This window comes from Mugil cephalus, chromosome 16, assembly GCF_022458985.1.
Source record: "Mugil cephalus isolate CIBA_MC_2020 chromosome 16, CIBA_Mcephalus_1.1, whole genome shotgun sequence".
Taxonomy (NCBI): domain Eukaryota; kingdom Metazoa; phylum Chordata; class Actinopteri; order Mugiliformes; family Mugilidae; genus Mugil; species Mugil cephalus.
In genome coordinates this window covers 23,258,988-23,273,965 of record NC_061785.1, presented here as the reverse complement: position 1 = coordinate 23,273,965, position 14,978 = coordinate 23,258,988, and the positions used below count along the sequence as shown (strand labels likewise).

The following is a 14,978-nucleotide window of genomic DNA, read 5'->3' as shown; positions in this document are numbered from 1 at the left end:
CCACTGAGAGTTTACTTTAGCCCCCTTTACTGTTGCTATATTGATCTGATTTAGATTTCTCTTCTGTTCATTCACTGCATTTTGTTAACTGATGGAAATAAACTATTAACACTTCCATTTTTGAAAGCATCATACAATGGTCTCTAGCTTCAGGGATATATTGGATATAATGAGAAGTTAAGAAAAACAAGAAATGAGGATTCAAATATTCTTTGAAATACAGTTTCATTAGGGTTTAAATCAAAGGTCGACCATGTGTATGAAACATGTGGTCTAGGGAAAAAATCAAACACAATAAATACAAATTTATTAATAAAAACTGGTGAGTGTTTTAACCTGTATTACTGACTTCATACATATATTTTCTTTGCTGTGCCTCTTTGAGAGAAAGACATTTCCATTTCCTTCCTGGCTGAATCTGAAAAATGCACAGATGCATCGAAATGTGTCTCCCTCATCTGCGGTCTGCATGCCGAAAAAAAGCTTCATATATTCTGATGGGGAAAGAAATAAAATGTTAATAGTGTTGTATTTCTATTGCGCTTTTCTACATATCGGTGCTCACACTCACAGTAAAAATGACACATCTACCCACTCACTCACACAAGCACAAACCAGTGTCAAGCACTGGGAGCAACTGGTGATATATAGTACAGTAACTTATTCAAAAAATGACTTTTTTTTTCTTTTTTTAATTGGGTGGAATTGGCACACATGTCTGTGCTTCAAAATGGTTGACCTGACAATTTTATAGTTTCACTTTTGTTATTGTGTTTATTGGTATTGTCAGCTGAGTGATTTGGGTCATACACAAGCAGTCTGGAACTGGTATAGAAATTTTGATCACATTTGAAATGGAGGCTGTGGATATTAAGTTAAATACATGAAATATATTAACAGGGTAACATGTCTTTATTCGAATAAATTAGATTACGTTAACTGTTAGACCCACAAACATAAATCACACCACATCCACATTCTTAATTGCACTGGCTACATCGATTCTGGTTTGATTAATCTCTTCAGACACTTCTGGTATAGTCATGTTTCTGTTCTTCCCATCAACTGGATTAATATTTTCCCTGTAGAACTAATTATTAAAGGTTTACATGAATAAACTTTAATAACTTTACCACTCCTATTTATTTTTGTGTCTGTTCTGATTGAAATGGTTAAATTTATCTTGTTTGTGTCCAGTAGCATAATAAACTTTAAGGAGCAAAAATGTGAATCGCTACAGTTTTTTTTTTTTTTTTTTTTTAACGTAGTCATATGACACGAAGAGCCCATTCCCGCAATCCTCTGATTGGCCGAGACTTATAAAGAAAGCAACAGCACACTCTCTGATTGGAGCAGCCTTCTAGTCGGGCAACGCTTCCTGGTTATCTGAAATTGGGAAGTAAAGTTGTTTTTAAACCTGTGCTACGGTGTGAAACTGGCATCATCTGACCGGGCCTTAAAATGTCACCCAGAAATGTCTGCTCCCTGGTTCTGGCCGTCGTCTTCTGTCTTCTTGTAACCGTACACAGCAGGTTTCCTACTCTGGACCATGTTAAAGCCAGAGCCAGCGACGAGACTCAGGGTAGAGCCGTTATCGAGCTGCTGACACGGTTGCTCGGGAACAGGTCGGCGGAGTTCATAGTGTCAGTCAACGGGAGCCTTTCCAAGGACAGCCTGGATGTGTGCGAGCTCCGGTCCTCCAAAAACGGCAAGATAGTCGCCACGGGCAGCACCGGGGTGGCCGTGGCTTCTGGGATATACAACTATTTGAAATATTTCTGCAACTGTCACGTTTCCTGGTCTGGGAATCAGCTGGATTTACCCAGACCCCTGCCGAGGCTCACCGGCGTCCTGCGCATCAACACACCGCACAGGTCAGTGAGCCGCGGTGGTCCTCAGTGCCAGAGCAAATTTATCAGAATCAGAATGACTTTATTGATCCCAGGGGGAAATTGCTTTTCGTTACAGCACCTTCTAAGAATAAGTAAGAGTAAGTAGACAATTATAGTAACAATACACGCATCAATGTCAAAAATATAAGAAATATAACACTATGTACAAGCATTAGTGAAACTGTGTTCTGAGTTGTTGGTCTATAATAACTTTGATTATGGGATATTGCACAGCAGGAAATTATTGCACATTGCTCTGATGAGTCCAAAGTCCAATAATATATCAGGGAATATGTACAAGTATATAAAAATAAAGTGAATATGAGCTATTGTACATACATTAGCAGTATAAATATGTTTATAAATAAATATGGGTTATCCACTCAGGTGAGGAGTTGATAAGTACAGGTTGATGACCACAGGCAGGAATGATTTCCTGTGACGCTCTGTGTTGCATCATGTGATCAGTCTGGTGCTGAAAGAACTCCTGTGTCTGGCCAGCACGTCATGGAGTGGGTTCAACTCATTGTCCAGGATGGCTTTCACCTTGTGAAGCATTCTGCTGTCTGACACCACTGTCAGAGGGTCCAGCTTCACTCCCACAACGTCACTGGCCTTGCGTATCAGTCTGTTCAGTCTGTTGCTGTCCGCTACCCTCAGCCTGCGGCCCCAGCACGCAACAGCATAGAAAATAGCACTGGCCACCACAGACTCATAGAACATCCTGAGCGTAGTCCTGCAGATGTTAAAAGACCTCAACCACCTCAGAAAATAAAGGCGACTCTGGCCCTTTCTGTACAGGGTGTCAGTGTTCTTTCCCCAGTCCAGTCAATTGTCACTGTGAACCCCCAGATATGTGTAATCCTCAATGATGTCCACGTTGACCCCCTGGATGGAGATCACCAGCACCTTGGTCCTCCTCAGGTCCACCACCAGTTCCTTCGTCTTTGTCACATTGAGCTGTAGATGGTTCTTCTCACACCATGTGGCAAAGTTGTCCACAACAGCCCTGTACTCCACCTCATCACCCTTGCTGATGCATCCAACCACTGGAGAAAACTTCTGGAGATGACAGGTCTCCGTGCAGTTGTTGAAGTCCGTGGTGTAGAGGGTGAAGAGAAGAGAAGAGAGGACAGTCCCCTGTGGGGACTGTCCAGTGTTGTTGACCAGCCTGTCTGACACACAGCGTTGCAGGTGCACATACTGTGGTCTGCCAGTAAGGTACCAACAATTCACGACACAAGGCAGAAATCCACCTGCATCGCCATCATCTTCTCACCCAGAAGAGATGGACGGATGGTGTTGAAAGCACTGGAGAAGTCAAAAAACATGACTCTCACAGTGCTCACTGTCTTGTCCAGGTGGGTGTAGATATGGTTGAGCAGGAAGAAGATGACATACTCAACTCCAAGTTGGGGCTGATAGGCAAACAGGAAGGGGTCCAAATGTGGTTTGACCACGTGCCGGAGTTGCTCCAAGATGAGTCTCTCAAGGGTCTTCATGATGTGGGAGGTCAGCGCCACTGATTGGTATTCACTGAAGTCACTGGGTCCAGATGACTTGGGTACCGATACGACGCAGGACAACTTCCACATCAGTGGTATCTTCTGCAACTTCAAACTCATCATTTGATGTTTTAATAATAAATGTGCTCGTTCATTTTATTCTCTAATACTAATACTCTAATATTTTGTTTTAATTAAAGACATTTATCTCTAAATCATAACTGTATTTAATATATTATATATTATATTTTAGTCAGGATAAATGGCATCACACCGCGAGCGAGGGCACTGTGTTAGCTAGCTGCTAGCACCTCGGATAGTGATTAGCCTAGCTCAGTAGTCTGACCCAACTCGGTAGCACAGAGTTGGGTAGGCGTGTTTCAACGTTCAGGCTGCCTTAGCACCGCCCTAACACAACCCCCCCATCCATATTTGGAGTATCCGAGTGTGGGCGGGGTAAAGCTCATTCAACATAGCGACCGCAGGCTCCGGCCACTTTGGGCTGTATTTTCGAGGTTCAGAATCCAACAGGTGATATCACGATGGGTTTGTCAGTATAAACAGTCAATGGTTTTGATGTACACAGGACCTCTGTATAAGGGCTAATTGTAATCCAAATGTGATTGCTGTAGATGTTTTTTTCTACATCAAATTTAAACTCATCTTGTACATATGTTTCTGTCCTGTGCCCTTGTGCTTTACTATTGAGATCAAGATTAAAAAAAATAAAAATACTAAAATCATCATACTGAATAATCCATGTGGGTAGTAGCTTTCTGGTGACCTGTTGTGACTGCTGTACTTGTACCAATTCTTCTATGTGTGTGCACCCTCTAGAATTAATTGACAATTCAGTTTTACTGACCTCAACAAAACGGCTTCTTTGAAAATGTTGTTTTCCCACCAAATCCATTTCACACTGCTGTACATCAGATATGTGCCAACTCCCCACAGACCACAGGCGGCCACAGACCTTTACCAGATAGAAGAGCCATTCATATTACCGTCACAACTAACACTGTTCTCACGTCAGACACAGAGAAATCCTCTAGGAAAGTTGTAATTTAATAGCTTGCAACTAACTAATAGCATCTAAAAAAAAACTCAGCATTGTAATTCTAACTTCGAACTTTATGTAAGAACATGATGTGGTATTTCTACATGCTTGAATTCTGTGCAGACAGTATTTGGGTTGGCGTGGTGGGGTTAACTCCCAGCCCCCTCCAATGCAACACAACACAGCAAAACCCACGGGTGCATGGTAAATGGAGCGTTGTCACACATTTGTTTTCATTGTTTACCCTGAGCACTATAGACACTTGTGCAGCCGGTCCCTTTAAAGAACCCTTCCTTTCAATAATTTGTTGTGCATTAGACGTGCATCAGCTCACCCTAGTTATGTCATGTGCAGAGTAGTTAGACTGAAAAATCCATGGCAGGCATGCACAGTGAGGTTTTCCCATGACTTTAACTTAGTGATGGTGAGCAGTCATAACTAGTCAGAAGCTTTAATCATATAGCAGCACTAGAGGACTCTGAATTGCAATGCTTCATTAAACATCCATAATCATCAACGCTACTCAACACCATACATGCTTCAGTAAATACCTGCTATTCCATGACTGAGTTGACCTCAAATGACTCTGATCAAACTCTTCTTCTCTGAAAGTACTCACGAAAACAAAAAAATAAACTTTTACTGCCATATTTGTTACACATTTTTCAAAGCCCACTTACTGTAAATGTCTACATCTTTCAAGCTCAATGCTTCTGTCTTACAACACAGGCTGTTGTGAATCAGACTGCGACAGAAGACTTTACACCACACTTCCTACAGGCTGAATTTAGCTCATGAAGGTCACTGATGAGTCTGTTATAAGGGTCTTGTTGTAACATGAACAACTGTCACTATAAGAGGCAAATGTAAGACGATGATAAGGTGAAGTCACAGTGTTAGTAGCATAGGTGATTTGTTCCACCCCTGGGGAGACTTGTCCCACTACTGATTGCCTGTTCCTTGTGGGTGATTTCAGTCTGGTTCCAAAATTGATCTGTTTTTCTGAATTGCTATCTGAATGGCTTCCAGGATGGTTTATGTGCCTTTGTCATATTGCCTGTTTTGTCCAGATAGCTGGAGCAGTCAGATGGCTAACCATTAAGACATTACTGTTGGTCAGGAATGTAGTAATAGTTTCCTTTGTCTTGAACATATCTTATTGCAATGAGAAGCCAATCATTGTGTCCCCCCGAAATGGAGACGACCACAATTTCAACGTAGACATTGAAAGTTTTTTTTTGTTTTATTTTTAAATGTAGTCTTAGATGCAGTGGTTGAATTGGAAATGCTTTGGCTGATGATCACTGTGGAATGTCTATTCATTGTAGAGTCAAATTAATGGATGAATTAAGCTTTACTCAAAAAACAGATTTTTACAGATGTTCCAATAAAATAACTGGAATGGACTGAGCACACCTACCTACTAAGTGTGGCTCGAGCTGTGGCTCGGTAGATAGGTAGGTAGAGTGGGTTGTCCACGAAACTGAAGGGTAAGCAGTTCGATCCCCGGAGTGTGCCATATGCCGGATGAAATTTAGTTCATCTTGTGACTGTGTGGTCTTCAGTTCAGCTTTATACCACAGAGATTTACGTAAAAATAGTCTTTAAGTTGATTACTTATTTTGTGAAAACCATCCTACTGTAACAATTTCTTTGTGATAAGACCAAATACCATTTATTTTGCACAAATGGAAGGAGTGGTTGCACAGTTGTGTTGTAAAAATGCTTTAAGGAATACCTTAAATGCAGGTATGTTTCACCAGAAGAGGCAAACAGAAGAGGTTTATTGGTAAAATATGTAAAAAATGTCTTGGCCACTGCTCAATATTCAGTGATCCATTTTTGTGATTTTTTTTTTTTTTTTTTCCGTTTAATGTCAAAGTCTTATCACTGATACAATAAAATGGACAAACAAGCCAACATATCTCCATGTTTGTCTCTAGATTCCGCTATTACCAGAACGTCTGCACTTTTAGCTATTCCTCTGTGTGGTGGGACTGGCCAAGATGGGAGAGAGAGATTGACTGGATGGCACTCAATGGAATAAACCTGCCACTGGCTTTCACTGGCCAAGAGGCTCTCTGGCAAGAGGTAAGCATGTAGCATGAAAATCACACTCTACTGTAAATGTCTTTGAGTGTTTTTGATTCATTATTGGAACAGTAAATATTATTGAGCTTGTAAGATGATCTTGTTTAGCAGAAAAGTATCTAATATCACATTTGGAGTTAATTTTACATTTACGTTTTTGACTTCTGTTGCATTTTTGATAGTTGCATTATTTCAGAAATAACAGAAATAAGATGGAGTGAAGACAAGAGCAAGAGGAGAAACTTCTCTGTTTCTTGAAATGACAGCCTGATAGAAGCGGATACTTGGTGCTGTTTGTACAGAATGTAAATATGAACTCAAAAGCTTTTTTGTGCCTTTAGGTTTACCGTGCTCTTGGGTTAAACCAGTCAGAGATCGATGAGTTCTTCTCTGGTCCGGCATTTCTTGCCTGGAACCGCATGGGAAACATGTTCAAGTTTGGTGGACCCATACCGCAGTCCTGGCATGTGAACCAGCTCTACCTCCAAGTACTGAAACCTTCCCATGCATCTCAATACAGTCTAATTCTTCCACACCCACTAAAACCCTTTAAAACTGACACAGTGTTTTATTTGGGAAATTTCTATTCTTATTCTTCCATGTAGTATAGTACACAAATGGAATTATATATACAACATGTACTTGTGTGCATCCTACGTGATTTTAAACTGTGTATCAACTTCAACACAGCAAGCTATGCACTTATCAGACACGATAACCACAACACTGGACCTTAATGGTCACTCACCAAAAGTATTTGTCAGTTTTGTTGCATCACTTGGGTTGACCTCTTACACGCAATTTGGATACGGCCATCAGGAATGTTTTTTCTCATACTGGCTGAAAATGTAGAGGTATGTAAACTTCTTTCTTGGTTTTATTTTTGTGCATGTACTTAGCCTATAGACTAGACTATTGTTGGCGGCTTTGCCCTTATATCAGACTTAATTTCTACAGAATCACACTGTGCAGTGCTTACTTTGTTTCAACCAGTTTCTCTCTCAGTCCTAGAGACCACAGTTTCACATATAAAATACTCATACCTGTTTGACATTATTAGCACTGAAGATGCATGGCTCACTGTTAGTCATTTTTTCTAATTAATTACTGACAGTCCTTTTTAAAAAGATATAATCTTGAACCATCCAGACCATGATCTACACACCTACTGCTAAATCTATTCTTCTGTAAAGTGTTTGAAGAAGTGAATGCCTCTCTCCAGATATGAGGGTCAACAGCATTTTCAATACATTTTAGTCCTGAAAGTTCTATTCTCGGCCTGCTTGAATAGAGAGTGCCTTTTGAAACTTGGATTTATTTTACTTAATGCTTTCTTAGTAGTCTAATAGAAACATTTTTCTGTTGTTTAATATTCCCAATCTTAAATTTCCGTGTTCCACAATGGTCAATGGTCAATCTTGGCGTTTCTTAAGGGTTCAAATGAAGTCATGACAAGTTATTTATATAGCCTGAAATTACATACAGTATTTGTCTGTGCTCTAGCAAGACTGGTCATTACATAGAAGATGTCACAACATTTATTGATTTTTATTTATTTATGCACCACTGTATGTTATGTATAACCACCTACAGTGCACATAAAAATACATTTGATTTAATTTGTAAGAGAGAACTTGATATATAGTGTTTGGTGTTTTTCTTTCTCCAGGCAGTATGGCTAGCTGAATCATGTACTTAGAAGATACCAGAAAAGACTTCTCTCCGAGGCATCCTTCGGGTCTATGATGACCATCCTGGAGGATCTGTCATTGTTCTGTATTGGTTGGCCAGGGATACCTCCTATCACGTTGTAGCCCGAACCTTCGATATACAGTACTATAGACTGGGCAACTTTCCATTCAGTTGCACACGACTGGCAGGAAATTCCTTTCTCTTTTTCCTTAGTGTCATCCACCTTTCATAAGAGGAAGAGTCCCCTCAACATGATCTAAGGTTTGCTCATTGGCAGCTCCCTATTCCAAAGGAACAAACAAGAGAATGTGGTATAAAATGATTCTGTTTGTAAACTACATAATAATGAGAAGTTAACTATGACTACATGGTCAGTTATGTAAGAGAGAATGTGTGTACTTGGACTACAGTTAAGGCTACGCTAAACCATGCTCTCGAGATCATGAGATTAAACGTAAGGTTCAAATTAATATTCCAAAGTCAACCACTTGTCATTGGGCATGAGTTCAGAGGGTTTAGCCTTCTTCGTCATGGTTTTAGCTGGCTGGATGCCTCCCACCTTTGGAACTCTTTTTGGTGCAGGCCGGAGTTTCTCAAGGTAGCGTCTGAGTGGATGTTCCTAAAGGTGTGGCAGTACAACACTGGGAATCACCTGTTACAGATTACTTCCTGTTCTCTGGAATGCAGGTCAGTTCATGCCGTATCTCTGTCTTCTCAACAGGCGTAAAACAACCTGTCTGACAGGACCAACAAGATGAGTTGAACAATGGGAAGAGATACTTCCTCTGATAATCGACTTTATTAGTGAATAAGTGTTAGTGGTGGGAAACAGTTCATTTTCTACTTTTGTTCATGTTCTCTCTGCGCTGATGATGAAACTCAATGGACCTGACCATTGGGCCTCTCTTTTTCTGGGTTAGAGGTCAGACTGACACCAGGCTTGACCTACATTGTTGTTTTGAAATTGTAGTTTTAAAATGGCACAACATGTTGTTCTCTTTAGAAAGATGTACATTGTTTACAATAAGCTGTGACTCTTGGTATCCCTGGGTTCAGATGGCAAGTCTCCTCACCATTAAAACAACGTACACAGTTTGTCTTATCTCAAGATAGAACATTAACTGGATGCCATGATGTCTGCTACATATTAAATGAAATACCCTCCACCAGACTTCTGTATCACTGTGAATGGTGGCTGCCCCTTCTTTATACACATCTTTGCCGTTATACTGGAAGTCCATCATTTTATTGTCCAGACATAATGTCTGTCTAGTTCCCATACCTCCAAATTTTTTGCAAAGGGGCTTTGCCATTTATGCATTTCAATTCCTGTATCACACAGATTGGATTAAACTAATGAAATAAATAATATTTTATTGGCGTGTGTGTGTATGTGTGTGTGTGTATATGTGTGAATGTGTGAATGTGTGATTGTCTAAATATCTATAAGCAGAATAATGAAGAATAATGTTTTTTTTTTTGTTTTTTTTTATTGAACTGTCTCTCTGCACCACCCTACCTCAGGTCTTTAAAAATAATTCCTCCCTCTCAGCTTCCCTCTCACTCTGGTATCAGTCCTCTCCCTTCTTCACCACTGCCTATTCTTCTTTCTCTACACCTAAAAAGGTGTAGTGAATGTTGTGGCTCTGTCTCATTCTGGGCACACTCCAGATGGGGATTGCCCACTACCACATTTTGGAAAGATGAGGCGACAACATGACTCATTTCATCCATCCCCGCTTCCTCATGCCTCAGATTGTATCACCCCAATGAAGACCAGAATATATATGCACAACAGAACCAATCTACACAAAACCTTTGAAGATACACTGCAGATACAGAGTGGTGTCCATGGCTGATAGGATACTGTCATCGGCTAAAACTACCAGTTACATTTTGTGGTCCATAATTATGCCACACTGCTAAACTGATGGCTTCATAGAGTTCACCAGCGCCGGCTGTTTATTTGAAGAGACCATTTTGAAATTTATAGAAACAAAGTGCACTTTTCTGATGGCTTGTGGTAAAAATGCTACTGTCGATACAATTGTGATGACACGTGTAGACCCACAGGAAAAACAGATGGTTCTACAGATCTTGCTAGTTTCCCCTCTGTTGTAGAGATCCGAGGGAACATAGCGTTGTACAAAGCAGCTTGTAAACCTCTTACATGAGGGCAACTAGTGCGAGTTCCCTACACCCTTCCAGAAAAAAATTGCAATTAAAAAAAAAAAAAAAAAAAATGTTTCCAAGTTGTAGCTCATATTGATTCCTTGAATTTCATCTGCTGCAGAGAAAAATTACATGTATGACTACATTTCGATTACTTCTCTGTCCATCACTGCATAAAGTCCATCTAAGCATTTTGATTGGCCCAGCAGATCTTTGCTGGAGCATCATCTGTTCCCAACTTCCTGTCACAGTTGTCTTGCTTGCAGGCTATACTTTCCTTAAATAATCTGTACATTTAAAATGTTCTCTGATGAATTTCTGTTGTCAAGCTGTTGTGGAATCAATCATCTCACATCACTTCTCCTCACTTTTCAGTTTAAAATCTTAGAGCGAATGAGATCTTTTGGCATGATCCCTGTGCTGCCAGCTTTCTCTGGAAACATTCCCAAGGGTATCCTCAGGTGAGTCAACATTGTTTTTATCTCAGTATTCCACTATTATATGTACAGTATTTCTGCTTACACAAGGAAATACAGGTCTATAAATGCTAGAGACTAATACCACCACTGGTATTTTAATATTTTATGCAAATCTGTTTCTTAACCTAAATATACTTGTGTTATTAAATGGTTGAATTTGGTCATTAAAGAATTGTTAAGATGCGCAGTAATGCAGTGATATTAAAGACAGTAGTATTGATAGTTACAGAGTTATATAATAATAATAGTGATTATCAGATTGTCAGGTAACAATAATAATAACTGTAAAGTCAAATGAAAAGAAAAGAAGTATTTAGAAATGTCAACTTAAAGTTTTTGTAATAATAATAATAACAATAATAACATCTCCTTACCCCTGGATGTCCCAGAGTGCAGGCAGCACAACACCATACCCTGTAACTATATATATATATATATATATATATACACATATTATTCCAATTTATTTATGTTATTTTTATTTATTTTTCAAGCTTTTCTTGTCAGGACAACTTGGCAAACAATGTTTTACTCACATTCAGGCTTATAGTCAGATCCATGTCAGTTTGGCTCCCCAAACAGGCTAAAGATAAACCGAGATCAGACTGTATGTAAATGTGGACAACACATCCCCACTTCCTTGCATTGGTCAAGCTGAAACTAGAATTCCAGGGATATGGGTTGCACCATCTTTCGAGTTTGGAGTTCTGGGCAGTTTGGTACAAGAGTGGTGCTAGGCAGATCCGCGTTATCAGTGAACCATCAACACTTCCTCCAGACTCACTCACTTTTTTGTTTGATTAATACTGCTCTCATGGGGGATTATATGTATATATGTTTTCCATATTCTCGCATTGTTACAGGACAGTCAAAAGTCAAAAGACTTCCATGCAGCTTTTAGTCATCATGATGTCACATCCTGTTTCTGTTGCATCAAATAACTAACTAAAACCATACTCCTCTAAAAAATAGACACTTGAACATGCATCAGCATTATATTAACTACATAAAACGAGACAAACCATCTTTGGTGTTTTAAATTGGCCCAACTGGAGGAGGTGGAGCTTTTGACCTATACTACGTCAGGCACCTTTGCTTCACATATGTGCTCCTTGTGTTTCAGGCTGTATCCAGATGCTAATGTAACCAGACTGGGGTCTTGGGCTCACTTCAACTGCAGCTTCTCATGTTCCTATATCTTAGACCCCCGGGACCCACTTTTCCTGCAGATAGGGTCCCTTTATCTGTCTCAGGTGGTGAAGCAATTTGGGACGGATCATATCTACAACACTGATACCTTCAATGAGATGACTCCACCTTCCTCTGACCCCACCTACCTGTCTGCAGTCAGTAAAGCTGTCTTTGCTTCAATGACTTCAGGTGAGTGTCTCGGTGACTAATGTCCTACTGAATTCCTGTGTTGTAAACCTCACACTGGACGTTGTTATGATGCAAGTACAAACATTGCCCTAGTTTGATGACCCGTGGATGACCTGTTGTCCAATCTCTTACACAGACAACCCCCCTCAGACTTCCTGCTGATTTTCAGCCATGTTTGAGAACTGTCCTATTCTTGACCCTCATCCAAATCTCGTTTTTTCTCCCCAGTTGATCCTCAGGCAATTTGGCTAATGCAAGGCTGGCTGTTCTTCAGTGATCAAACGTTCTGGAAGCCGGCCCAGATTCAAGCCCTACTACACGGTGTCCCCCTCGGGCGAATGATTGTGTTGGACCTGTTTGCAGAGACAGAACCAATCTTCTCCTATACCAACTCTTTCTTTGGACAGCCCTTCATCTGGTGTATGTTGCACAATTTTGGGGGTAACAGTGGTTTATATGGCACTGTTGAGAGCATCAATTCAGGGCCCTTCAAAGCCTTGAATTTCCCAAACTCCACTCTCGTAGGCATAGGCATGACACCGGAGGGTATTGAGCAGAATCCTGTGATATATGAGCTGATGAGTGAACTTGCTTGGCGCAAGGAGCCTGTCAACTTGGCCAAGTGGGTGTCGCTTTATGCTGTACGCCGCTATGGCAGCACACAAGAAAACCTTACTGCCGCATGGAGGCTTCTGTTCGCCAGTGTATACAACTGCACAGAGCCACATTATCGTAACCACAACCATAGTCCACTGGTGCGCCGGCCTTCATTTCACCTGAGAACTGACCTTTGGTACGACCCTACTGATTTGGGCAAAGCCTGGAAACTCTTTATGGAGGCGGCGCCTTCTCTCATGTCTAAGGAGACCTTTCGATACGATCTTGTGGATGTTACTCGGCAAGTCCTACAAGTCATGACATCGTACTTTTACCTGGACATTGCAGATGCTTTCTATAAACAAAAGTTGCCAGAACTGCTGACAGCAGGTGGTGTGCTGGTTTATGATCTCTTGCCCGAGCTCAATCGCTTGCTCAGTAGCGACCGCAACTTCCTGTTGGGGACATGGCTGGAGCAGGCACGATCCATAGCCCTGAATGAAAAGGAGGCAGAACTCTATGAAATGAATGCAAGAAACCAGGTCACTTTATGGGGTCCCAGTGGTGAGATCTTGGACTATGCCAGCAAGGAATGGGGGGGCCTTATGGAGGATTACTACGCCCAGCGATGGATACTGTTCGTTCATACACTGGTAGAGTGTCTGAACACTGGACGACCATTCAAGGAGGATGCTTTCAATCAGGCAGTTTTCCGGGTAGAAAGGGGGTTCATTTACAATGGCAGAAAGTACCCAACCAAACCTCAGGGAGACACCTATGAGATTGCCCACAGGATTTTCCTGAAGTACTACCCCCAGGCCTTAAAGAGACTATAAGCAGAAACAAAACTTCTCAAATCGCAGCAGAAGAATGTCTTCCTCCACCTCCAGTTTTCCATGGCTATCCCCAAACATTTTGATGTGGAAACTAACTATCTGTTGTGCACATGTAATAAAAATCAACTGCAGATAGTTGGGCATTCTATAGGAAAAGGATTTTCACTTTACATTCACTGTGATCACATATGCAAATAGAAAATGGACATGTTAATTGTGGCAGTAAGACTTTAGTCTGACAAAATCAAATGACCCTGTCAGATCACCTGCGCTAACTGATTTAAATAAGAAATAGTTCTGTGTTTTGGGAAATGGATACATGGTGAGTATCACATTGGTGTGACTCAAGACTTGAAATGAAAGTGCTAAGAAATGATCTGACAAATAGGCTTATGGTGCACTTTAACGAATGCTGTAACTTCATGTCTTCAAGTTCCTCAGTGATATTTCTGATTACTACAATACTTTTTTATGAAAGTGTATAGGTGTCAAGCTGTCACATTTTAAATTCAACTACAATTTTTATGCTTCACATTGTTCGTCCTTTTGATTACTATTAAAGTGTAGATGAGAGATTCTGTTTATACTATGTAAATGTAGGGCAACAAGTGATTTTTTTAGACATTTATAATGTGCCAACAAACATTTCAGGTTTCTGTATTGCACAGATGCTATTTTTGTAATTTAATGAGTTAAAGAGTTGCGAGCATCTCAGGCATGTGATGACAGGCTGAAAGCTCTGATAATTTTGTGTTGTGCTGTCGGAAATATTGTATCAGTTTCATGTAAAGCTGGAAGTGATCATAAAGTTTGAAATTCAGAAACATTTTAAGAATTGCTGACATTAACTTCTTCTTTTAAGTGTCTATCCAACCACTCTCACAACAGTTTACTCTGGGTCCTGACTTCTTGATCCTCATTGGACTGACCAACATTACTTTCATTCCCTAAAGTAACAATGGTGTTTCTCTTTATTTAGTTGAGCAGATATTATTGTTGAAATTGATTGATACTATAATAGATTATTGAGGCTGTCTGCTGGCTCACGTGTTCCTGAAAACTGCTGTCACTACGCCCACTTGTGGGAGGTACCTGAGGTATGAAGGGCTTTCAAAGATTGTTTTTTAAGATATACATTTACTCTACGTGAATACAGTATTTGTATGTGCTGTTTATACAGTTCATTAAGAGAACCCATGTCGAAATGTCCCCAAGATTACAATATTTTAAAACAACATCCCCAGCTTTTACTGTTCATTCACTGCAGCTGAACACAT

At 40.4% G+C, this 14,978-nt stretch overlaps 1 protein-coding gene across 1 annotated transcript; it reads left to right on the top strand.

Annotated features, from left to right (window-relative positions):
- The first annotated feature begins 1,356 nt into the window (after nt 1-1,356).
- Nucleotides 1,357-14,527, top strand: naglu (N-acetylglucosaminidase, alpha). The gene is made up of 6 exons (XM_047608544.1): nt 1,357-1,874; nt 6,398-6,545; nt 6,887-7,033; nt 10,785-10,870; nt 12,012-12,268; nt 12,497-14,527. The coding sequence occupies exons 1-6, from the start codon at nt 1,462-1,464 to the stop codon at nt 13,699-13,701; spliced, it is 2,256 nt and encodes a 751-aa protein (XP_047464500.1). The 5' UTR covers nt 1,357-1,461; the 3' UTR covers nt 13,702-14,527.
- Nucleotides 14,528-14,978: the final 451 nt, after the last annotated feature.

Excerpts from the sequence above, each read along its gene's own strand:
- naglu (XM_047608544.1), top strand. The coding sequence starts at position 1,462 with ATGTCACCCAGAAATGTCTGCTCCCTGGTTCTGGCCGTCGTCTTCTGT. Across the intron at positions 6,546-6,886 it reads AAGAGGCTCTCTGGCAAGAG|GTTTACCGTGCTCTTGGGTT; the intron begins GTAAGCATGTAG and ends TTGTGCCTTTAG. Across the intron at positions 10,871-12,011 it reads ATTCCCAAGGGTATCCTCAG|GCTGTATCCAGATGCTAATG; the intron begins GTGAGTCAACAT and ends CTTGTGTTTCAG.